We start from the raw sequence: 24,999 nt of genomic DNA, 5'->3' as shown, positions 1-24,999 counted from the left end.
TCCCTGACAGCTGCCACTGCCACGACAACAGAAGACAAAGCTGGAATGCTTCTCTGCCCCCAGTCAGTTGTTAATTAAACTGTTCCCTGCAGAAGTGCTGAGGAGGGGGCTGGGCCATGTCTGAGCAGGAGGCGCTGGTGGCAGTTGACAGTGCCGTGGTGACGGTTCCACGGTGGAACCCTGCGGTCACAACGCTGCGGTGCCTCCTGGGGCACGGTGGAACCCTGCGGTCACAACGCTGCGGTGCCTCCTGGGGCAGCAGGGCCTCGGCGTCTGTCCTACAGGGAGCGGGAATGGCGGGCCAAGGGATGGAGACCCCTGGCAGCACGCGGGGCCCCAAGGCCGACCTGAGCCAGCGCAGCCAGCAGATGCGTGTCCTCGTGGGCCTGCAAGGTGCTGCCTCGGGCTGCTTGGGGACAGGGGGTCACAGCCCCCTCGCCCCACGTGGTACCATTGGCTGCCTGATGTCCCTCAGAGCAAGGCGGGAAGATTTTCGCTCAGTCCTGTGAGGAGAAGTTCCGGCAGAACAGGGAGCTGCTTCCCAGCCTTAAGGCAGACTTGCAGGAGGACTCCAATATCCTGGACTTTGTCCTGAAGGTACCAGCAGGTCCCTCCTGCTGCACCCCTGCCTGGTGCTGGCCCTGCACCCCCAGCTCCTCCAGGAGCTGGCAGCACAGGCCAGCAAAAGATGTGTCGTTCCCAGGCTGACAGTGACCATCTTTGTCCTTCCCCTGCCCACAGTACAACAAACTCCCCATTAAGGATGCTTTCGGAGAGGGCCAGGAGCTCGTTTCAGCCACTGAGAACCTGGAGGTAACAGCAGGGCTAGGAGCAGTGGCTGGGGCTCTGGGGACACTGAGAAGAGCAGTGCATGGCAGACGGACATGCTAGCAGCACCAGGACAACCCCGCAGGGCTGCTGTTCACGTCTGGTGCCATGGGACCCATCCATGCAGCCCCTTTGTCCCAGCAGACCTCCTGGCTGTCCCACTCCCTGTGTCCTGGCACTGCCCGTGTTCCTACAGGGTGCAGTTGCATCCCTGGCAGAGATGCTGTCCCTGCCCTTCACTGCCTGTCCCAAGGTTGTGCCCTGGTTACAAACCCATGGAGATCGAGGCGCTGTGCTCACAGAGCTGCCTTTGCCCAGAGGCCTCGTGCTGCTGCTCTCTGATAACATCCCCATCTGGGCCCTGATCGATTCTATTGATCACCAGCCCTGCTCCATGTTATGCAGAGTCCCTAAGCCCAGCCCAGCCCTGCCACCAGCAGTTGCCCACCTCTGCCTTACCCCAGCCAGCCCCCAGAGCAAAGCTCTCCCAGACACCATCCTATCAAACCAGCAACAACATCCTGGAGCAGTGTCACAGTGTCCCCAGCTCTACCCTGGGGGGAGTTTTCTGGGCAGCACCCCCTTCTCCTGCATCATCCAGCCTGGAAAGTGGTCTCATGCCCATCCAGGTGGTCATAAAGAAGATTGAGGCCGAAGTCCATGACCAGGTGAAGGTGTGTGACATGCTGCTGCACCAGCTGAAGCAGTGGAGCCAAGCCAGGGATGAGCGCCAGAGGCACCTGCAGGAGCTGCAGGATGCTGAGACGGATCCTAAGTGGCAAGAGCCACAGTTGCAGGTAGCTGGGAGCCCTTCCTGGTGTGCCAGCACCCATGGGGGCTTTAATCCAGCCCCTGCACCCCCAGCTGGGCACCGAGCTTGGCACAAGTGGTTACTTTGTGTCTTCCCCCTGTGTCTGCTCCAGACCATTCGCCAGCTGGGCAATGACATCGAGAAGATGCTCTTGAAAATTCACAGTGGAGAGATTGTGACCAACCTGTACCTGAAGCTGCAGGAAGTCCTGAGGAGGGTGAGCTCCTCCTCACTGTGCCGGTGTTTCACCTGCTCTCCCTGCAAAGGCACGGGGTGCCCAAGGGGCTGTGTCCCAGGGGACACCCTGCTGGTCCCTTCCGTGCCCTGTCACAGCACGAGGGACCCCAGTGGGTGACAAGCTGTGGCTCCCTGTGTGCCAGGAGCTGGTGTACCTGCCTCGATACCTAGACCTCCTGTCTGGGATGACTGTGATGTACCACGAGGAGCTCACAGCCCGGACTAGCCTCAAAGCCAACGATGTCATCAAGGTGAGATAAGTGGGGCCCTTTCCCACCCTTCAGTGCCCACAGACAGCACCATATACCTGGGCCTGAGAGCCTTCTGTCAGCAAGGGCAAAAGAGATGGAGCTGAAGTTGCCCACAGCACCCAGAGGCCTCCATAGGTTCTTCCAGGTCTCTCTCTTGTCCCCTGGGACTGGGGTCAGCCTGTCTGAAGTATCAGCCATGGCAAAGGCAGTGTGTCCCACACCCCAGCCTGCCTAGCCAAGCTTCCTTCACAGCCTGTTTGCATGGACTGGGGTCACTTTTGACACTGGGCATTCCAGGAGCTCATCCAGTATCTCAAATCACAGATTCATGGAATGGTTTGGGTTAGCAGGAACCTTAAAGCTCATCTCATTCCAGCCCCTGCCATGGGCAGGGACACCTTCCACTCTCCCAGGTTGCTCCAACCCTGTCCAATCTGACCTTGGACACTTCCAGGGATCCAGGGGCAGCCACAGCTGCTCTGGGCACCCTGTGCCAGGGTGTCACCACTCTCACAGGGAAGAATTTCTTCCCACATCTCAATCTAAGCCAATACTTGAACCTAATAACCAACCTGTAGAAAGCTCCAACTATCTTTGGCAGCAACTCTTCCCTTCTCTGTTATGCTCCAGAAACTCATGGCTGAGGCGGGACCCCAGGTCCGTGCGGAGAAGCAGCTCAGGGACCAGTCCTTGGCTGAGCAGAGGAAGCACATTGAGAGCATCCGGCACCAGGAGGAGAGCGAAAGGCAGCAGAGGCAGGTGAGCTGGGCTGAGGGCAGGTGAGCTGGGCTGTGGGGCAGGTGAGCTGGGCTGTGGGGCAGGCAGGGCTGGGGGCTGGTGAGCTGGGGGTGTAGGGTTGGAAGGGCTGTGGGGCAGGAATGACTGGGGATGTGGGGCAGGGGAGCTGGGCTGTGGGGCAGGAAGGGCTGGGGCTGTGGGGCGGGCAGGGCTGGGGCTGTGGGGCAGGTGAGCTGGGCTGTGGGGCGGGCAGGGCCGGGGGCACAGGGCAGCCTGCAGTGCTGAGCCCCCAGGGGTGACAGTGACTGTCCTTGCAGCAAGCGGTGTCCATGCTCTCTGCAGAGCAGGACCAGAGCTCCTCGGAGGCGCTGATGGGTGAGTGCCTGGCAGGGGGCAGGGCGGGGGGATGTGGGCACAGCCACGGACATCCTGCCCTGCTCCTTCCCTGCCACCCCAGGTGCTGACGTGGAGGCCGCCATGGCCAAGATGCAGCGTGAGGCCTTTGTGAGCGACAAGATGGAGAAGGCAAAGACTGCCCTGCAGTGCTCCTGCCTCTGGGTAATGAAAAACCCATCCCTGCTAAAATCTGGGGCTGCTGGAGCACTGGGGAGCTGCGACCTCTCTCCTCCCCCGTTTCCCTGTGCAGTTATTTGCTGTTCTCTCCCTGGAGCCCCACAAAGCCCCTCTTTGCAGGCAGGCACTGCCCTTCTCCATGAGCAGAGACTACAGAGCTCCATGGTGCTGTAAACCCCCCGAGGCCCTGCTTCCAGCAGGAGCACCTTGGGCTGAGTCCTTGTGTCTCCCCTGGCCAGGACATCCCCAGCAGCATCCAGGCACAGAGGAAATCCCTGGGGAACTTGCAGCAGCACATCAATGAGTGCAACGAGAAGAAGAACGTGCTGAAGAAGACCCTGCAGGAGCTGGAGTCGGAGCAGGCTAAACTGAAGTTTAACCAGCCCGTCAGTGCCACCAGGTGCTGCTGGCCTCTCACAGTTGTGCCAGCCAGGCCACCACCTTTGGGGGGGACATGTCCCAGCAGGCAGCCTGACCTCCACCCCACTGCAGCCACGCATTCCTCCCGCACTGGGAGGGTTTCTGAGCTCCCAGCTCTGCTGCTGGCAGAGCACTCAAAGCCCCCACTGGGATCCAGGAGCTCCCTTTCTCTCTGCTTGGTGTGGGAAGTGCTGCCAGCAGCATGGAGCTGGCCTGTAGTTGGGGATGGGGCAACCTGAACAGCTTTTGGAGCAGATTTGGGGTGCCCCAGCACCCCGCTGCAGCTGTGTGATGTGAGTGTGGCTGCTCCAGGCTGCGGGAGGAGGAGCTGAGGGAGAACCTGAAGCAGGAAGAGGCCCGGCTGGAGCAGATGCGAGCCCAGATGCTGAAGAACCAGAAGCGCCTGATCGAGTTTGAGAACATCATTGACAACATGTTCCTCCTCCTGCAGGGCATCCCTGGCCAGGTACCACGGGGCTCCAGGGAGCAGGGCCATGCAGGCAGGGCAGCACGGGGACGCCTGGCACGGCTGCCACTGCCACCAGGGCCTGGCTGTCCCCACCAAGGTGGTTCTGTCTCCCCCAGGAGGACTCTGGTGCAGTGGTGGGGCTGGAGCAGAAGCTGCAGTACTGCGAGCAGAAGCTGCAGTCCCTGAAGGAGAAGGTGGCAGCCCGGCCCGAGGACAGCACTGATGAACGCAGTGAGGTACGGGGGCTCTGGCTCTTGGTGGCCCTGGGGACACACACAGGGCCCTCACAGACGGCCACCCAAGCCACCTCAGCAAGGCCACAGGGAAGAGCCATGGAGCAGCTCAGCCCCAGATGGCACCAGGCACCCATGGTGCCAGCCCATGGTGCTCAGGTGTGGCACCCTTGGGCTGTAACACCCACCTGCCCTCCAGCACTTAACCCAGGCTGTGTTTCACAGACTTTTGCCAAGGTCAGGAGCCTTCTGGAGAAAAGAGCTGCAGGTGAAACACGGAACCTGAGGATTTCCTTTGAGGATGAAAACGCTATGGAAGATGGTAGGAGAGCACAGTGGGGACATGTCCCACAGTGACTGTCCCAGCCCTTTTCCCCTGGGCTTTTTGGGAGTCCATGTCTGTCTCCCAGTGGACACCAACCCACAAATTGCCTCCAGGTCTTGAGGCTGACCTTGGCTGTTTCCAAGGCTTCAGATGTGGGTGATGTTTTTAGGCAGGGGTGGGGGTGAACAAAGGCAGGTGGTGACAGGATGAGCACCAAGCCACTGCAGGAACAAGGAGAGATGTTGTGGGGCAAGAGGGAGCACCCTCATCTCCAAAATCACCTGGATGTGAAGAATAATCAGTGCTCGGTTCTGCCTGTGGATGCTTCTGGAAGAGGCAAAGAGCTTTGGGCAGCTCACCACCTTTCTTTAGCAAAACAGGAGCTGTGCCCACCACACTGCAGCTCCAGACCTTTACAGGAAGCCCCAGCAGTGTTGGAGATGGTGACAGTGGTGGCATCACCAGGTCCCACAGGTCACCTGGGATGCTGGGGTGGAAAGGCCCATGAGGACTCTCCCGTATCCCACGAGCCCAATAAAATGTGCCAGCTCTCCCAGAGACAGGGGCATAGACCCTCCCCAACCCCTTCTCTCCACTCTCCTCTCCAGACACCTTGGATTTTGAGGATGAAGAGCATGACAACATCCCCAGCCGGGAGGACATCAAGAAGCAGGGGCTGCAGCTGATCCGAATGAACACCAGACGTCGCAAGAAGAAGTAGTGGTTTCTCCATGGGAGCTTTGAAGGCCTCAGGCCACCCCCTGTACCCTTTCCCCAGCAGGAGCACCTTGGGCTGAGTTTTCTCAGTCTGCTTTTCCCAGCAGGTTTAATAAACCACATCTTCGTTCCTCCCAGTTCCACGGTAAAGCTGGAACAGATGGTCCTAGGTCACTTCTGTCACTCACAACAGGTTGGGGTCCATCCTGAGGGGTTCTGAGCTAGGTTTGGAGGTGGGGATGGGCTGGGTTAGGGACAGGTTCAGCCCCTGGAGCAAAGCTGGGGCTGGTGTGGCTTTCTCCCCCTTGGTGCTGTGGGGCCAACACCTTCCCAGGACCTCTGATGCCTCAGGGGCTGCAGCCTGTCCGAGCCGGTGATGGGGAGATGTGGGGAATGGCTGAGTCCTGTGGGGTCCCAGGGTGTGGGTCCTCATGTCTGTGCATGGGAGCAGAAGAGCAGAGTCTACCCGGGAAGGAGAGACCCAAAGCTGAGCTGAGCCCCCAGCCTGGAGCCTCTCCCCCTGCTGCTCCTGCATGCATGTCCTGCAACTCCTGCCCTGACCCTGGAGCAAGCCCCAGGTGTCACCAGGGCTGCAGGAGGGTCTGGGGGTCAGCAATGTCCTAGTGTGACCAAGGACAGCTGCTGCTCCAGGGTGGGATCTGTAGTCCTGCTGAGGGGCACCCACCGTGTCCCCTCTCCCCTCGTGCTGCAAATAGATGGTGCTGTTTCTCCAAGAACAGCTGGAACTGAGGGGCTCTGCCTCTACTCCTGGACAGAGAGCCAGGACAGGGGCACCTTGTCCCCTCCACAGGGGAGTGTCAGGGTCAGAGCAGCCTTTCCCTGCCTGTTCTGCTCGGTCCCTGTGCTTTGTGCTGGCATCATCAATGACATCACCACCGAGGGGAGGAACAGCTGCCGCTCCCCAGCCTCTCAGCACTGCTCCTGGTGGGTCCCGTGGAATGGGCATTATCTTCACAAAATACAGCACAACTTGAGGTTTTTCAGGGAAGCTCCAGAAATAACGTCACGTGTCAGTAAAGGCATCTCATGGAGCTTCCCAGAATCCACAGCCACAGGTGGGCTCTTCTGCAAGTAAAGACCAGGCTGTAATTGTATATCCATCTGTTCATGTCGTGTTCTTGTGTGCCCACCGCAGCCTCACCACCCTCACAAGGAAGAGTTTCTTCCCAATATCCCATCTATCCCAGCTCTCTGGCAGTGGGAAGCCATTTCCCTGTGTCCTGTTCCTCCATCCTTTGTCCCCTATCCCTCTCCAGCTCTCTTGGACCCCCTTTAGGCCCTGCAAGGGGCTCTGAGCTCTCCCTGGAGCCTTCTACTCTCCAGGTGAGCCAGCTCTCCCAGCCCGAGAAATGTGTCAAGCTCTTGGTCTGGTCTTTCCACACTGGCTGTGGGGAACAGGCAAGTGGGAAAAGGTATGGAAGAGCTGGAGCTGGCTGGAGGCTCCAGCCTGTGTCCCATTTTCTGGCTGGAAGGTAATTCAGGGGTGGTTTAGCTGCCTTTACAGGAGGGGCAGAGCAGCAGCAATGGGGTTTCACTTCTCTGAGCTCCTCCTGGCCTGAGCAGGGGATCCAAGGACTACCTGCTCCATCAGGAGCATCCGCTGGATGTGTTCAGACACCGCATCCCACCCCCCTCGTCACAGAGGGAAGGGCTGTCACCCCCAGCCAGCAGCTCCCGGGCACTGGGAGATGGGACTGGGAGCAATCAGAATGACTGCTCCTGGCTCTGCTCCTGGCTCCCCTGGATCCGGGAGAGACAGGAATGGGAGCAATCGGAATGACTGCTCCTGGCTCCCTTGGATCTGGGAGAGACAGGAATGGGAGCAATCGGAATGACTGCTCCTGGCTCCCTTGGATCCAGGAGAGATGGCACCAGGAATGGATGTGACAAGTGGAGAAGAGGTACTAGAGTGGGGGGGAAAGAACTGGAGGCAGCGCCTTGGTTTCTGGATTTGAAAAGATGGGAAAAGGTGGGGCTGCAGGGGCTCTCCCATAGGGGAAAATATATTCAATTATAGAAGGAACAAATTAATGGGAAGGGAAGGGAAGGGGAAAAGGGAAAGGGAAATGAAGGGGAAACGGGAAACAACAGGACTGATGTCACCTGAGGTGACACCTCATTAGGTGTCAGGCATGGGTGGTACAGCCCAGGGAAGGAGATGAGAGATTTCCTTTTCTGCCCTAAGGAACCTTCATTCCCTTCCTCTGAGCTCGGCTGGAGCTCCAGCACGGATGCTGCAACCAGTGCCAGGACTGGTGAGAAACCAAAAATAGGACATTGGGGAATTGCATGGAAGCATTTGCCGTGTAGAAATATCAATCTCTGCCTTGGGAAGGCTGGGTTTGAGTGGGTTTGGGACTTTTTATTTTTAAAGGTGTGATGAAAATCACATGGAATGGAGTGCAGGGAAGGGTGGGCACAGCTGGGGATGTCACTGGAGCATCAGTGCTGGGTTTTATCCTCTGGGAAAATGGGAACCAGGTAAATCAGCCAGTCTGGGACCAAAAGCAGAGGCTCTGTTGGCTATTCTGGGGAGGAAGAGGCAGCCAGGGGATCCTTCTTGGAGCTGCAGTGGTGGGATATGGGATATGGGAGGTTTGTGTGTCCCAGCCTTTGGGGTGAGAGCTGCTTCCAGCCAAGGAAGCACAAACATTTTCCATCCCCATGTTGGTAAGAGGGTTCATAGGAGGGGATGGGGGGGTTTGGCCTGGTGAAGAGCAGGAATTGGCATCACAGCCACAGCAGGGCTCAGCACCCTGGGCCAGGCAAGGTGCAGGGCCGAGGCAGTGCTGGTAAAGGCTGGAAGGACCTCAAGGAGGTGGGGTCCATGCTCTGACCCCCAGCAAGGGGAGAAGTGGCTGGCAGGTCCCATGAGGCAGCTTTCCTCCACAGCAGAGACCATGGACCACCTCAGACCATTTTGGGTCTGGGCCTGCTCTACCGGCTCCATGTCTGTGCTGGGATGAGCTGGAGGCAGCTCCAGAGGGAGCTCGGGAGAGCAGAGCAGAGGAGGAGCATCCCCTCCCTCCCCTGCTGCCCACCATGAGGGGAGGAGCCCAGGAGACACTTGGCTTCCTGGGCTGCCAGTGCCCATGGCCAGGTCATGTCCCATTTGTCACCCACCAGAACCCCCAGCATCCATCCATCCATCCATCCATCCATCCATCCATCCATCCATCCATCCATCCATCCATCCATCCATCCATCCATCCATCCATCCATCCCCAGTCTGTGCTGGCCCTGGGGATGTCCCGTGGCCTCAGCTGGGCTGGATCAGCCCAAGGGCTCTGTGTGGAGGAGAGGGAGGGGATGCAGGGGCAGGGGTGGGATGTCGGGGTGCAGGGTGGGATAATGGGATGCAGGTGGATGATGCCCTCTGGGAGGCAACCACAGATGCAGCCCATCCATCCCTCTGCCCCCTCCTCCTGTTCCTCCACCCCAGCAGGTCCTAGGGGACCCAAACTGGGGTGACTGGGCACAGGGGCTGGTGGTGTCTCCTGGCAGGGCTCGCCACTGGTGGGGGACACAGTGGTGCCTGGGGGCAGCATGTGGAGGGCAATTCCATCCCCTGCTCAGCCTCAGTCCTCCCCACTCCCATCCCAGCCCCACACTAGCAGCACGCAGCACCCCAGGGCACATGAGATGAGATCACATGAGCTGCTCTCACATGAGCCTCCTTGTGCCCCCTCATCCCAGAGCTGGATCCCAAGAGGCTCTCCCACCACACCCCAAGCTGGGTGTCCAAACCACCCCCCCACCCCCCCCACTATCCATTTTGAGCCTTTGCTAAGGGACCAGGATCAACAGACCAGAGGGTGGGCCACCACCAGCCTCAGAACATGGGTGCCCAGGGATGTGGGTGCCCAGGGCCATGGGGTGCCCCCATTCGGTGGAAGCCACAAGGGGTTGCAGACAAGCCAGGTCAGCCGTATTTATTGAGAACGGTTGTGGAGGGATAAAAATATTTCCACTACTCTATAAGAATTTATAAACCTATACTCTCTGATCCGTTAATAAACGCCTCTAGGACCGTCATGCCAGGGGAGGGGCTTCTGTAAGAAAATAGCAAGATTAAAAAAAGGAAAGCACTAAATATTCCCTGCAGGGCCCTGCCCGGGGGGACCCTGCCCACGGGGGCCACGGGACCCCCGCTGGCACGGGGACACGGGGGGCACAGGCTGGGTGCTGCCCGGGCACCCTGCAGCCCTGACCCCGGCCGGGCACAGCCCCTGCCAGCCACGCCCCAGCTCGGGGCCCTGATGGGGACAGGACATCCCCACGGCAGCCAGCTCCCACTGCTCCCAGTCCTGCCTGCATCCTCACCATGCCCTGCGGGCTTTCCCAGACCCAGGAGGGGTTTGGACCCATCTCCCCAGGGATGCTGCGAGAGGCGGCCCTGGGGACACACAGTGGGGCTCTGCAGGAAGCAACACAGCTGGGGACATCCCTGGGGACACAGGGACACTACACAGAGCCCTGCAGGGTGGTGACATGGCTGGGGACATCCCAGGGGCACACACAGATGCAACACAGCTCTGTGGGAAAGCAACACAGATGGGGACAGTCTGAGCAGGGGGGAGAAGCTGCAGTGCTCTGTAGGGCAGCAAAACCAAGTGGGACACGGTGGGGAACATGGGGACACCGTGGGGGACATGGGGACACGCAGCAGCGCTTCGCTGGGAAGCAGCACAGATGGGTACATCCTTGGAGAATACACGGGGCTGCTGTGCCAAGAAGCAGCAGGGACAAGGACATCCTGGGCACACAGGACACCACAGAAAAGCAAGTGGCAGCAGGGGCTGAAATTCCAGCCAGGGCCGGTGCTGTTGCCATGGGGTGAGAGGTGCCACGGGCAGAGGACACTCATTATTGCTTTACAGGGCCAACATCACGGCAGGCTGGGGTGCCCAGCCTCTGATTTGGGGTTCAAGGGATTTTCCCTGGCAACATTGATTCCCCAGTGCTCCTTGTGCCACAGCCCTGCTGTCACTCAGTGAGGACAGGGTAAGGACACAGGGCTGGACACTGACAAGCTTCTGTCCCCCTGCACTGGTGCTGGCATGGAGCAGGATGGAGCTGTCCCTTGGCTGTCCATCCCCTCTGTCCCCTGTGGTTCCCAGGAGCTGCTGTCCCTCCATGCCAGCCAAGGGCAGGGGAACAGCCCCGTCCCCCACAGCAGCTGGGGCCTTTGGGGGGCTGGCAGCAGTGCCCCCCTTTCCTCTTCCCTTAAGCCAGGGCCAAGCTGAGCATAAAGGCTGTAAGCAGGGAGCCCAGGGTGACACGGGGACAAGGGACACACTGTGGGGACCAGGCTGGCCAGGGCCCTCCCCAGAGCTGTGGAGGAATGGGAAACCAAAGCTTGGGGGACCAAGCTGTCCCCAGTGAGTGGAGAGGAGCGGGGCAGGAGAGGCCCTGGCCCTCGCTGTGCCCTGGTGTCCCCTCGCTGTGCCCTGGTCCCCGCGGGCGCTGGGTGCTTGCGTAAGGCGATGCCGCAGCTTAAGGTGGTGGGTGGGTGTCGGTACCGAGTCTGGCAGCGGGGCCGGGCGGGTGGAGCGCGATGTAAACATTTCTGATCGGGGCCAGGAGGGGGAGGAGGAGGAGGGACGGGCTAGTGCGAGTCCTTCATCTGCTTCTGGATCTTCTGGAGCATCTCCTGCATCCGCCGCAGCTGGAAGGGAGCAGAGCCGGGATCGCGGATGGTGCCGAGCCCCAGCCACGCAGCTCCCATGCAAATGGGGCTCGGGCTGAGCATCCCAGACAAACAGGGATCGGCAGCAGCTAGGGAGGGGGAACCTGGATGCACCTCCAGACCCTGCTGGTTGGAGTAGCAGCCACCGGGATGCTGCAGGAAGGGTGGCTCCCAGTGGCTGTGCCATCACCGGGGCAGGAGGGAGCGGGGATGGGGGTCTGGGGCTCAGCCCGCCCCACACTCACCTCCTCATCCTTCTCCCGGATGAGCTTCTCCGTCTCCACGTCCGGCACTGGGGGGATCACAGGGATGGGGAAGTCTGTCCCGCTCTCCCGGGTCAGCTTGCTGTGGGCAGAGAGAGGAGGTGAGGGTGCTGCCCCAGCCCCCCAGGGACATTCCCCCGCGGAGCCCCTGCATGTCCCCAGCAGCCCTGCACAGCCCTGGGCCCATGGCCACCATCAGAGTGGTTTTTTTCCAAGCAAGGGAGATGTGAATGGCCCCAGGCAGCCCCCAAATCTCAGCACCCCCAACCTGCCATGCACCAACCAAGGGGGGACCCAGGGACTTCCTCCACACCCTCCCATCTTGAGGGGAATCCCACTGGGGTTGGTCTCTCCATGGGCAGCATTTTCCCTGCTGCTTTAAAACGTCAAAACCTCGGCATCTCCCCTCTGTCCCCCGGTCTCAGGATGGGCTCACCAGGCACTCGACAGCCCCAGGGATGCCCCACACCCTTTTCCCGAGCCTCTGCTCCCATTCAAGCCCATTCCTGCCGGAGGGAGCCGCGAGCATCCCCCAGCCGATGGCTTCCCCATGGCCCCGGGAGGGACCGGCCCTCCCCCGTCCCTGTGGATGCCACGTGCCACCCCAGCGGGTGACAAGGCCGGGACACCAACAGCGGCTGGCAGCGTCACGCGTGCTGCCACGTGCCACCGCCACACGCCGCGGCCCCTGCGGGCAAAGGGGCGATGGGCACGGCTGGGGCACGGGCGGGACGGGCCGGCCCTGTCCCGGGGAGAACGGGCCATCCCTGTCCCGGGCAGGAGGGCCATCCCTGTCTGGAGCAGGACGGGCCATCCCTGTCCCGGGCAGGAGGCCCATCCCTGTCCCGGGCAGGAGGGCCATCCCCTGTCTGGAGCAGGACGGGCCATCCCCTGTCTGGAGCAGGACGGACCAGCCCTGTCCCGGGCAGGAGGGCCATCCCTGTCCCGGGCAGGACGGGCCATCCCTGTCCCGGGGAGAACGGGCCATCCCTGTCCCGGGCAGGACGGACCAGCCCTGTCCCGGGCAGGACGGACCAGCCCTGCCCGGGGGTCCCGCTGTGCCGGGCTGGGCCAGCGCCAGGGCCGGGGTTTGGCCGCCTCGGGAGCGCTTTGGAAGGCGCTGCCGTTGTCTCGGCTCTGGCCGTGGGGGCCGTGGGGAGCCCCTGGCAGCCCTGGCAGCGACACGGAGCTGCAGCCGAACAGCACAATGTGTTGAGCAGCAAAAGCTCTCAGCACCCCAAAATCACATCCCTGGGAGGGCAGCACGATGGGGGCTCAGTGCCACCAAACAGTGACACATCCCCCAAAGCTGGGTGAGCCGGGGTGACACCACCAGCACACAGCGTCCTTTGGCACCCCAAGGGCAGCTTGTGTGGGTGGCCACAGAGCCACGGGGGATGGCCACAGGGCCGGCTCACCCCGAGGGCAGCTGCCTGGGCTTGCTCGGGCACAGAAGGACCAAGACAGCGTTGGGTACCAACAAGCACTTTTATAGAGGGGCCAGGGGGTGGCAGGGCAAGCACACAGCGTCCTTTGGCACCCCAAGGGCAGCTTGTGTGGGACAAGAGCTGTGTGCCACAGAGCCACGGGGGATGGCCACAGGGCCGGCTCACCCCGAGGGCAGCTGCCTGGGCTTGCTCGGGCACAGAAGGACCAAGACAGCGTTGGGTACCAACAAGCACTTTTATAGAGGGGCCAGGGGGTGGCAGGGCAAGCAGGGCGAGGCCCAGCGCGGGCCGGCCGGTCCCGGCTCAGTCGGCAGAGCTGTCCCCGCAGCACAGCCTCAGCACGGAGGGGTGGCTCCTGCCCGGGGCACACGGGGAGAGACACTTAGAGGTGCCTATAGCCACTGCCAGCCCCCCACAGCACGGCTCCAGTGCCCCGGGACCCACAGAGCCCCCACTCGCCCCCACACTGCTCTGACCCCCGGCTGGAGGGTCCCAGCAGGGGCCCTGCTTGTGGGGGCTCCCTCAGCACCTCGGGGTGGCTAAAGTGGATGTGGGTGCCGTGAATTCGGCTGATCCAGGAGCAGAGCCCCAGCACCTGCTTTTGTTGGGCTCCTGCTCTGGTGCCTGCAAGGATGCAGGGGCCCCCTCCCTGTTGGAGCATCCCCCCACAGCCAGCCCCAGGGGATGCAGGATCCCCCTCGGTGCTGAAGCATCCCCCGAGACACACCCAGCCCAGAGGGGACACACGGTCCCCTTGCTGCCAGAGCACACCCTGGCCCCAGCCCTGGGGGCACATGGGGTCCCCCTCACTGCTGGAACATGCTCCTTAAACCAGCCCCAGCTCTGGGGAGATGCAGGGGCCCCTGACTACCAGAGCATGCCCCCAGCCACCCCAGGGTCACAGCGGTGGAGTATCCCAGCTAAGACAGAGCCAGCCTCGGGGTTTGCAGGGCCCCCTCACTGCCTGAGCACCCCAGGCACTCCCAGCCCAAGGAGGAACCCTTCACCTCACCGGGGCTCCCCAGCACGGCCCACGCACAGCCCTGACCTGTCGACACCGCCACTTGCAGTGGCTGGGGTCACCCCAAAGGGAGGAGCCCCCCGCCCGGCCCGGCCCGCCCGTACTTGCGGTTGCGCTCCTTGACCACCATGCGGGTCATGCTCTGGATGCACTGCGTGCGGTAGTTCTCGTAGTGCGTCTCCCGTGTCACATCCTTCAGGTCCTGCATGTGCGTCCTCACCAGCATCGTCCGCAGCTTCACGAAGTCGCAGTGGGACGGGTTCTCCACTGCGGGGGAGCGGGGTCAGGGGCACAGCCCGTCCCGGCCCGGGGCTGCGACGGGCGCGCCGTGTCCCTGTCCCCAAAGGCCGGGGCCGCCGGGGACGGCCCAGCGTTACCTTCCACGATGCCCCAGGGGTAGAGGCGCCCGCGGACGCGCCGGCCCTTGGCCTCCACCACCGTGTTGCTGCCGATAACGGCGAAGGGGATGCTCTCCTGCAAGGGCGGGGGGATCAGCAGGGCCCTGCCATGACCCCCAGCTCCCAGGACCCGCATCCCTCCACACGCCCTTCTCGGCTGTGTCCAGCACCCATTTGCCAAGATACTCCAAAGGCCCGGCTGTGGAGAGCCCACTGGGACAGCAGAGGTCGTGGCATGGGTTTTCCCCACCAAGCTGCAGGTGTCACCCATGGGATCTTGGTGACATGTCTGGGTACTGAGATATGTGCCAGCCCCTCCATGCTGGAGAGCTTGCGTGGCCCCAAAGAGTCCTGCAGGTACCCCAGGGTGACGTGTCCTCCTGGACACAGGGCTCTGCTCCTCCAGTGACGGAGCTGGAAGAGCTGGACCCACCTTCAGTGCCTGGTCCTGCAGCTTGAACTCCTCATCCTCATCCGAGTCGCACTCAGGGAATTGGTAGATGCGGATGCCGTAGTGGTCGATCTCCTCCCGGATCTGGAGGCAAACAGCTCCCTGAGGGCAGGGCTCCGGCCTTGGGAAGGGTGTGGGAGGCACCACACAGGGCCCCCAAAAGCCATGTCCCACCAGACCAGATGTCATGGACACCCCCCAGTCCTTCCAACCCCCAGCTGAGCCCTGGGCAGATGTGTCCTTGGTGGCCATAGGGGCAACATGGTCCTCTACAGTGATTCAAGCCTGGAAAATGCTCCAGGGCAAATTCCAGGCAGGAGATGGATGGAGACCCCAGGGCACCCCCATGCCCGGGGACCTGCTGGGACAGCTCCCAGCTGGCCCACCTCCCCTCACCTTGTTCTTCATGCGCTCCACCTCGGCGGGGGTCAGGGTGTCAGCCTTGGCCAGCACGGGCACGATGTTCACGCGCTGGTGCAGAGCTCTCATGAACTCCACGTCCAGGGGCCGGAGCCTGCGGGGGGAGCCTGGTGAGCCCCGTGCCACCGAGCCCCTGCCCTGCCCCCCGGCAGCGCGGGCAGGGCTGCCCGTACCCGTGGCCAAAGGGCGAGATGAAGTAGATACAGCAGTGCACTCGGTTGTCCTGGATGTTTTTCCGGTTGAGGCCACTTTCGTCACGGAAATACTGCTCGAACTGCTGGTCGATGTAGTCAGCCACTGGCTTCCAGCTGCAGGGACAGCGAGGTGACACCGAGTCCTCTGTGAGACCCCCTGCTCTCTGTGGACCCTCAGCTCAGTACCTCCATGGCTCAGCACCTAAGCCCAGTGAACCAAGGGCATCCCACCCACCATGGGGTGTCTGCCCTGGGGAGACCCCCACCCCATGGCACTCACCATCCCACCCACCCTGGGCACAGTCCCCACTCTGTGGCACTCACCATCCCACCCACCCTGGGCACAGTCCCCACTCTGTGGCACTCACCATCCCACCCACCCTGGGCACAGTCCCCACCCCTGACACTCACCACTCGGTGTTGTTGACGGCGTCCCCAAAGCCCGGCGTGTCCACGATGGTCAGGCGCAGCTTGACCCCCTTCTCCTCGATGTCCACCACGTGCTTGGTGATCTCCACCGTCTGCGTGATGCGCTCTGTGGGGAGGGACACACGTCACAAGGGGGGACACGAGGGAGGGTGGAGGTTACATGGGGACATGCTGCAACCCCCAAGTGTCAGCCCCACCCTGGGGGCTGGGTGACCCGGCTGGATCAGCCTGACACACGCCATGCTCCAGGCCAGGAGAGGATGCTCCATGCTGCGGCCCCCACATCCCCATGGATGGGCACCCATCCCTTGGTGGCTGTGCCACTGCCACCCCAGGACCCCAGCTCAAGCAGCACAGGGGTCTGCTGGGGCTGGGCCTTGCTGCAGGACCCCGCAGCTCCAGACTGCACATGCCCCTTCACCCCAGGACCCTCCATGTCCCTGCATCCCCAAGGATGCTCCTGCTGCACTGTGTGGTTTGGCTTTCACTCCAAGCAGCGGAAACAAATCAAAGAAACTCCTTGAACTCCTGGGGATCTGGGCAAGTTTGGGCCATTTTAATTCAAAAACTGGCTGTAGATGAACTGGCACTGTGCCCCAGGCCCTGACTATCCCCAGCCTCCCAGAAAAGCTGCAGCTCCAGCCAATCCCCAACAAGCCAGGGCTTGTTTTTGCCGTGGAAATAAAGTCTCCATGGGGGTCCCCTTCTTGTCCAGGGGTGTCCCCACTGCCTCAGAGTGGTCCCCAGTGCCAGTGGGCAGCTGGCAACACAGCACATGTCGTGTCAGGGGCAGGGAGAGGGGCTGCAGCCCACAGGAGCATCTCTGGGCTCTGCACTGCCCCGGTCACCCAGGACACCCCTCTGGGCCATGACTGTCCCCCTGACCTTCGGCGTTGAGCAGCTTGCGGTCCCTGTACATGTCCGTCAGGAAGAGGCTGTTGACCAGGGTGGACTTGCCCAGCCCGGATTCCCCTGAGAAAGCAGCACAAAGATGAGGGGGGCAGCCAGGATCCCCCCCTCCCCAGCGCAGGGTGTTTGGGATGCAGAGTGGGGTCAGCACCCCCAGGCCAGCTGTACCCCCATACCTGCCACCATGAGGGTGAAGTCAAAGCCCTTCTTCACCGACTTGCGATGCACCTGGTTGGGCAGCGTGGCAAAGCCCACGTACTCCTTGTCATCCTGCAGAGGGACAGGGGATGTGGGACAGGGACGCTGCCAGCCCACCTCCTACCCTGGGAAGACCTCCTTCCCCCGGCGCACAAAGGGATTCCCAGGGCTGGAGTTCCAGGGGATGAGGCCATGCCTGCACAAAGCCTTTGTGTTCACAGGATGGGAACATCCTCCATCCTGCAGCCCCTCGCCCCACGTGTGTCCCCCCCTCCCCAGGGACACATCCTGCACCTCGGAGGAGTCGTAGGGGTCCAGCTGTCCCCAGGGGCTCCGCGGGCGGTTGGGGCTGGGGGGCGGGGGCGCGGCGATGTGCTGCTGGAAATCCGAGGGCCGGGAGCGGGAGAAAATCCTGGTGTCCCTCTCGTCACTGGCTTCGTCTGGGGGGACCCTGGCCACGCTGCCCAGGGGGTGGCCGGGCTCCCGCCGGCTCTCCGGGACCTCCACCTTCCGGGAGCTGTCAGCTGCTGGGCAATCCCGCAGGAACTGCGTCAGCTCAGCCTCGTCCGAGTCCTCCTTCAGGAAACGTTTTATCTGGGGACCAAAGGAGGAGGTGACACTGGTGGTGGCAGTGCCAGCCTGATGTGGCACCCCCCAGCTCAGCCTCACAAGCCCCCAAACCGCAGCAGCCAGACACATGCAGCCTAAAGGTGGCAGGGATGGGAGGAGAGATGGGACACGGCCACCCCAGGAGACCAGCGACCACCCTGGGGACAGCCACGGGTACAGCCGTGGGGATGGCAGCGGGGACAGCCGTGGTCCCGTGCCCCTCGGGCGCTTACGACTTGCGGCGTAGCTAGCTCCTGGCACTCCGGGGGACAGGGGCAGGCACCTTCCCCCTGGGCACCCCGCCGATCCTCGGGGTCTTCTGGGGCAGCCAGGACCCCCCCGCGCCCCACGGCCTGCCAGGAGGACAGGGAGAGGCCGGGAGGAGGCAGACACACCAAGAAGAGAGGAAGAGCGATTGGGGGCGGCCGGAGCGGGGCTGCTCCCCTGGCGCCCCTGCCCCCCGCCCGCTGCCGTTCACGGGGTGCCAGCACAGGGGCCCCCGCAGTCCCGGGAGAAGGCCAGGGCAGGGGAGCCGGCCCAGAGACATGACCAGGACCCCGACACCTCCTTCCCCTGGCTCTGCCCTGGAGCGGGGCGCGGGCAGCGGGCGGGGCTGGGGGGCACAGGCACAGCTGCCCCCGAGCTGCTGCCCCCGGGGTGGCGGGGCTGGGACGAGGGACGGGAACGCCGGGATCGGGATGGCTCCACATCCTGTTTACAAGCGCTGGCGGGAGGAGACGCGTTCCCAAGGGCACGTCCGGCAGCGGCTCCTGTGGGACCAAGCCCCGCTGCCAGCGGGCACCAACGTCCCCAAGATCCCAAGGCAACTGCCAGGCGACCCCAGCCCCAAACGAGAGGCACGCAGGGGCCGGGGGAGCCCGTGACCCCGCGGGCTCCGCGTTGGGGGACTGCCCCCCCGGACCGGGGCCTCGAGGCGAGACCCCTCCTTGGGGACACGTGTCCTCCCCTACGCCGTGTCCCCGCTCGCTGCCGGGGCGGGCAGCGGTGCCGGCGGCAAGGCGAGATGCGCGGAATTAGCGGGCTGGAAACAAGGTCACGGCGCTGCCCGGGCTGAGCGCTCGCACGCCTGGCCCCGCTCCCGCTGCCCCCGCGGCCACAGCGCGGGGACCACGGGGCCGGGCTGGGGGACAGCAGGTGGCCCCATGGCGGGGGCTGCGGGACCCCCACGCTCCCCACTGCCCCGAGTGCTCGGTGGGTCTGTGTGACCGCAGCATCCTCTTCCTCCCTGCCCTTGACCTGGGGGGCCTCAGCGCCAGCCCCCAGCGCAGCCCGGCCGGGGTCTCTCGGGGATGGGAGGTGATGCCACCACCAGCCCTGCTGCCGCTCCATCCCTCGGGGCTCCAGCCCTTTGGGGCTCGCCCTCGTCTCCCACCCCCGGCGAGGCCCATGACTTCGGCAGTGCCGCGGCACCGAGGTTCGCGCCGCAGCCGTGGGGGTCCCGCAGCAAGTGCAGCCCCGGCAGGGCCGTCTCGGAACGGAGGATCAGCTGTGGCACCTTCCCGCAGAACCGGGGCGGTCCATGCCCCCCACCCCCTCTGCCCCCTCTCTCGCCCCGCCGGGGACGGGCGCTGCCCCCGTACCTCTTGCCCAGGCTGCAGCTCGGGGCAGGTGGCCATGGCACAGCCAGCGTCGCCCGTGGCCAGCAGAAGATGCCGAGTGGCACCGGCTGCGCCGAGGGCTGGGGAGCAGCATTAGCATAACTCCACCCTGGGCAGGCTCCGCGCCGGGCGGCACCCAGGAGCCAGAGTCGGCCCCTGCGAGGGGCACGGCAGGGGTGAGGGACCCCCGGGCAGAGCCAAACCCAGCTCCTGCCCGGCCGGGGAGGTTTCAAGGACCAGCCATCACTGGCCAAGGGAGGTCCTGGGTGGGGGCTGCAAGACCACCACCATCACCACCAGCAGCACCAGCACCCCTGGGCTGAATGCACAGATTGGCTATAGCCCAGGAGGACACTCAGTCTTTGGAAACACCACTGTCCCAGGACAAAAATCCACTCATCCTGGGACAAAACTCCCTCCATCCCGGGATGAAATTCGTCTCCATCCCAGTCCACTCCCACTGCCCACCTGGAGCATTCCCCAGCAGGGCTGCACAGCCTATTTGAGGTCAGAAACACAGTTTTCCCACACTTTTGCACCTGATACTTAAAGCTTCCCCACGTGGCTTTAAGCTCTTCCTCGAGCTGGGCCTGGCTGGGAAGGACCCAGCCCTGGCCTGGGAGAAGCAGGGACACTGCCCACCACAGAGGTCTCAGGCAGGAGCTCCAGCATTCCTGCCTCGGCTTTCCCGGCTCATCCCTGGGAGGTGAAGGGTTAACAGTGCCCCAGGAGCAGCCGTGGGTGGCAGTCAGGGTTCCCCAGCTGTCACTTCGGGGTCACCAGGGATGGTGATTCACCTTGATGCGTGTCGAGATGCATCAGAGCAGCTCAGGCGCGATCCAGGGTCGCTCGGCCACTTTCCCGGCGTCCCAGGCTGCACTCCCGGCAGGAGCGGGGATTTACGGCAGCGAGAGCCCGGGGCTGTGTCGGTGCCCCCGTAAGCAGATTACACACGCGGCTGAGTGCAAGCCGGCCTCACACCCGGGCTGTCAGCGGCCCCGCAGCCCTGTCCCCGCCTGTCACTCTGCATCGCACCGTCCCCGCGGTGACAGCCCGAGGGCTGCGGCGCGGGGGGACACGGAGGCAGCGGGCAAAGCCTGACCTAGGAGAGCCACCGGCTGCCCCGAGCATCGTTCCGCGGGTACCACATTCCCACGGGAGGTGTTTTCCCCGGCAAAGGAAGGGAACATCCCGGCGAGGTGCTGTCCCTACCGCCAGGCTGACAGGCGTTCCCAAGCCCTCTAAAGGTGACACCCAGAATGCCACCCGCGGCACGGCCACTGTGTCACTGTGGCTGAGCATCCCAGACACAAACGCTGTCCCAAAGGCACGAACCCCGCGCAGGAGAAGCCCCCAGTGAAAGCCCAGCGCTGCCAGGACCAGGCCAGCTCGCTCCCAGGGGGACAGGACTGGGCTGTGCCTGCCCGGCCCCGCCTCTGGATGCACGGGATGCTCCTGCCGCAGAATCAGGGTAGCCCCAGCTCTGCCATCCCACCCCTCAGCAGCATTCCAGATGGGAAACTGAGTCTCCCGGCAGCTCCAAGAGGAGCAGGGTGCTGGGCACCCCAAGGATTGGGGCAGGCTGTGGTGTGGGTCCCTGCTCTGGGTGAGCATAGGGGATGAGAGCCACTGCCCTTGGTGCAGCAGCTCCAGCCCCTCTCCCACAGTTTGAAGGGCCTGTCAGCACCTGAGTGGGGACGCCAGGATGGGACCATGGCTCCCCGTGAGCTGGGACATGACAGCAAGGCCTCTCCGGGCTGGAAACCAGGTGAGATCTCAGCACACGGGGCTGGGCAAGATCTGACCCGCTCAGAGCCGGGAGCAGAGCCCAGGGTGGGTACCAGTGCTCATGCTGCCTCTGGGCCAGCTGGGAACTGCTTTGGGGACAGAGGGCTGTGGCACTGGTGACGGGGACACCGGCTCTGCCTCTGCGGCTCCTTCTGGAGCACCTCCAGCCCCAGCTCACCCCACGTGCACGGGGTGAGCCCAGCTGCCCCCGGTCCCCAGCTGTGGCTGCTGTCCCCTCCCGGTGTTTCCGAGGCTGATGTGTGCATCCCACAGCCACGGTCTGGAGCCTGTCGGGAAGGCGCTCCGTTGCGACACGCTCCGCCAGCCTCTCTGGTTTCACTGCATCCAGCTCCGGAGGAATGTGCCGGGCTGGTTCCCACGGCGGCTGCCGGGGCAGCGCGGCCGCGGCGCTCCCCACCAAGGCCACTTGTCCCGGCAGCCACAAGCCGGTGCCACGCGAGCCACGGCCGCAGCCCTCTGTCCGCACCCCCACCCTGGACACAGCCCGAGGTCCCCGCGGAGACGTGGCCGGGCCGGGCGGCTCCTGGGGACCTGCCGCCGCCGCGGAGCGAGGCAGAGCGGGAGATGCAGAGCAAGCTGCCGCGGGCTGGGAATGCCAGCGGCGGCTCCGGACCTTGCCGGTGAGTACAGAGCCGGCTCCGTGCGTGTGACGGTCCCGGCCGAGGGCCCGGCCGGGCCGGCAGTGCCACCAGCGCCGCAGCCCGGGGACCTGCCAAGAGCTGGGAACCGATGCACGGCACGGAGCCGCACCAGAGCGGCTCCCGCTGCCCACGCACGGACACCCGTGGGAGGAGCGCAGGACGGGGCACACGCAGGTGACGCTCCCGAGCGCTGCCCTCCCGGATGCTCCGGTGAGGGGCTCGTGGCCCCCCCGCCTCCCCCGGGGCTGCCGCCCTCCGGGGCCGGCAGGTGCTGCCCCGCCGCCCGTGTTTCCCCCGCGTTCCGCTGCGGCACCGGCGGCCCCGGTCCGCTCCGCCCCCGCGCACCGTCACCTTCACGGAGGGCAGCGGGCTGCGGGAGCGGGCCCGGGCTGCGGGAGCGGGCCCGTGCCACGGTGCGGGGCGCTGCGGGGCAGCCCGGGCCGGGCGGGGGGGCGGGCGGGGCGGCCGCTCGGCATCACCGGCAGCGGCACCGGGCACCGGCCCCGGCCCCGGCACCGCGCACTGCGCGCGGGTACAGGCAGCAGCACCGGGACCGAGCAATGCGCACCGGGCACCAGGACCAGCACCGCACACCGGGCACTGGCACCACGCACTGGGTACCAGCACCGGGCACTGGGCATCAGCATCCAGCCTTGGCATTCGGCTCTGGCATCAATGCCTGGCACTGCCCTGGACACTTGCTTTGGCACTGAGACTGGGCACTGGGCACCAGCTCTGGCAGCGCTCACCGGGCACCGGGAGCTGCACAGTGGCACAGGGTGGTGGCACATGGCACCGAGCACAGGGCTCCAGCACCAGGAACAAGACACTGCAGCAGGGACAGGGTACCAGTACCAGGGACAGGGCACGTGCACCGGGTGTAGGGCACCAGTACTGGGTGCTGGGCATTGGCAGGGCCCGGTGCAGGCAGTGGGTACAAGGCCCCAGTGCCAGTCAGTGGTGCAGGTGAAAGGGAATGGCCCCTGTGACAGTGAGTGACCTCCTGGCAGTGGCACCAGTACCGGGCATTGCCCTGCAGGTACCAGGTACTGTGCAGGAGGCACTGGGCTCCACACCAGCCACTGGCTCTTGGGAGCACTGGGCACCAGTTGGGGGGTGTTGGGTACTGGGAAAACACTCCAGCACTACACATTCCACAGCACCTGCTGGGTACCAGGGATTGGAGACTCCAATGGGCACAGGTCACAGAATCCCAGTCTCCCAGTGTTCCCTCTGCAAAATCCCAGCCTGCCTTCCCCTCCCGGAGCCCTTCCCGGGGCTGCTGCTGAGCCATCCTACCCCTGCCCGGTGGGCTGGCAAAAGGACCCAGACCCTCGGCTGGCTGTGCCCCTCTCCCCATCTCACTTCAGGGATGGATGGCAGCGCCTTCCGGAGATGCCCCGGCCCCGAGCCCATGTGAGTGGCAGTGGCACGCGGCTGTGTCCCGTGTCCCTGAGGGCAGGGAGGATGCTGGCACCGCGGGCGGGGTTGCCCGGGGCGCTCGTGTTCCGGCCGTGAAAGGGGCCGGGGGAGCCTTGGCCGCAGTGGCTGCTCCCCGTGGCGAGAGGCTGGCAGAGCTCAGCCCTCCCCAAATTTCAGTCTCCCGGCCCAGCTGCTCCTCAGAACTGCCCCTTATCCCACTTCAAACTCACTCCAAGCCAGGGAGCTGGCGAGGTCACATGCATTCCCAGCACATCCCTCTCGTGGGCTTCTCCCTCACTTGCCTCAGTTTCCTTGCCCGTGAAAAAAGCCAGTGGTGATTCCCCATGAGGAGAAGACGAATCCAGCCCCAGTCATGCTCTGACCAAAGCTGTGTGACTCCACAGGGACTATCTCAGCCTTGTCCCCAACCTTGTCACTGCCTGGAATCTCTTTCCCTCAGATATTATAGATCCAGGCTGTGTCCAGATGGTTCTACATTCCCTTTATTCCCATAAACAACCACCACAGGCTCAACACAGCCTCAGAGAGCACCGGTGGCCACCTCAATCCTGTATTCGGGTGGTCCAGGCAGGGACCTTCTCTCCTGGCACCTCATCTTGGCCGGCCGGGGGCAGGTAGGGGCAGGCAGGGGCAGGCAGGTGAGGATGGTTGTTTACAGCCCTAATCCCCACAGGCAGCGCTTTCCTCCAGGATTACCGGGGATTAGGGGCTTGGGGGCTCCAGGAGCTCAGCCTGGGCTCTCCCTGCCCTTCAAGGAGCAGCGGGGGTGGGAGGGCACTGCGGGGTGAGCCGGCCGTTCTCAGGCCGGCACTGCGGGATGAGCTCGGAGCTGTCAGCCCGGCCGGGGACACAGCCCGGAGCAGCCACCCGCCTGCCACCGCCTCGCTCCGGTAGCCCAGTGCCCATCGAGGCCGGGGAGCTGCAACCTGGGCTTTACACGGAGCATTAAAAGCTGAAGGGATCAGCTGCGGGGCGGGAGGGGACACAGGGGCTGCGCCTCCCTGTCTGCGAGGTGACGCCAAGGGGAGAGATGGTGACGCCCAGGGAGGGTGGCGCAGCTGGAGCAGTCCCCAGGGCCCCCGAGGCACCCCGGGGTCCCTCGGGCCGGCAGCAGCAGCGATCCAATGGCCCGGCCCGGCTGGGAAGCCTCCGCTCGCTACCGGGGCCCGGAGCTCTATAATTACCATGGGAGGCTGAGTTATTTTGGGAAGCGGCTTTGCTGCTGCCAAAGCTTTTATTCCTCCAAACCAAAACAAGATGGAAAGAGCCCAGCCCAGGATGCTGCATCCGGCGGGCGTGGGGAGCTTAACCTCCTCACTGCCTGCACCGGGGCTGCCGGCTGCCCGGGAGGCTCACAGGAGGGTCGGGGGCAAGATTTGGGGTCATGGAGACCACAGGGTGTCAGCCAGGCATGGGATGGGGCTGGGTCAGTCCCGTCCTCGTCTGCGGGCACATCCAGAGGCCACACGTTCGGATGCTTCCCTGCATCTGCCGTGAGAACGTCTATTTTTAGCTCTCCCTTACAACGGGTCTGTCTGGGGGCCTTCCCAGCCCGGTGGCTGGGCCGAGGAATGCCATGTGCAGGAGTGGAGCACCTCACTGCAGTGACACATCCCAAGGGACAAAGCCCCAAGGGTCCACTCCCAAAGCCACCAAGCACAGGCAGAAGTTCTGCTCTCCCCTCTCCAAAACAGCCAAACAGACTCCTATCTGGGAATAAACTCATTTTTTCACACTGTGGAAAGGATAAACCACATCAGGCACCCTACAGTGCTCCCCAAGATCTGCTCCAGCACAGGGATGAGCTGGGCTGGGGGGGTCTGTGCTCAGAGTGG

General features: G+C 63.7%; 2 protein-coding genes across 3 annotated transcripts; one reads left to right on the top strand and one right to left on the bottom strand.

Moving 5' to 3' along the window:
- The first annotated feature begins 116 nt into the window (after positions 1–116).
- Positions 117–5,724, top strand: CCDC183 (coiled-coil domain containing 183). The gene is made up of 14 exons (XM_039732904.1): positions 117–393; positions 476–597; positions 742–813; positions 1,458–1,625; positions 1,752–1,856; positions 2,020–2,127; positions 2,758–2,886; positions 3,183–3,240; positions 3,323–3,423; positions 3,678–3,838; positions 4,171–4,324; positions 4,444–4,563; positions 4,786–4,882; positions 5,494–5,724. The coding sequence occupies exons 1-14, from the start codon at positions 117–119 to the stop codon at positions 5,604–5,606; spliced, it is 1,785 nt and encodes a 594-aa protein (XP_039588838.1). The 3' UTR covers positions 5,607–5,724.
- A 3,813-nt stretch (positions 5,725–9,537) lies between these two features.
- Positions 9,538–20,881, bottom strand: SEPTIN4 (septin 4). Of its 2 annotated transcripts, XM_039732943.1 has the most exons (12): positions 19,254–20,881; positions 17,338–17,637; positions 17,022–17,115; positions 16,822–16,908; positions 15,919–16,042; positions 15,487–15,621; positions 15,290–15,407; positions 14,876–14,977; positions 14,422–14,518; positions 14,149–14,311; positions 11,558–11,657; positions 9,538–11,291 (listed from the first exon to the last, which is right to left on the bottom strand). In XM_039732943.1, the coding sequence occupies exons 1-12, from the start codon at positions 19,287–19,289 to the stop codon at positions 11,232–11,234; spliced, it is 1,416 nt and encodes a 471-aa protein (XP_039588877.1). In that variant the 5' UTR covers positions 19,290–20,881; the 3' UTR covers positions 9,538–11,231. The 2 variants fall into 2 exon arrangements, with proteins under 2 accessions (XP_039588877.1, XP_039588876.1); XM_039732942.1 differs by lacking the exon at positions 19,254–20,881 and having other exon boundaries at positions 17,338–18,020.
- Between the last annotated feature and the right edge of the window lie 4,118 nt (positions 20,882–24,999).

Source organism: Passer montanus, unplaced genomic scaffold, assembly GCF_014805655.1.
Source record: "Passer montanus isolate IOZ18808 unplaced genomic scaffold, ASM1480565v1 scaffold81, whole genome shotgun sequence".
NCBI lineage: Eukaryota > Metazoa > Chordata > Aves > Passeriformes > Passeridae > Passer > Passer montanus.
Note: the sequence above shows the minus strand (reverse complement) of the source record. Positions and strands in the feature narration are given on the sequence as shown.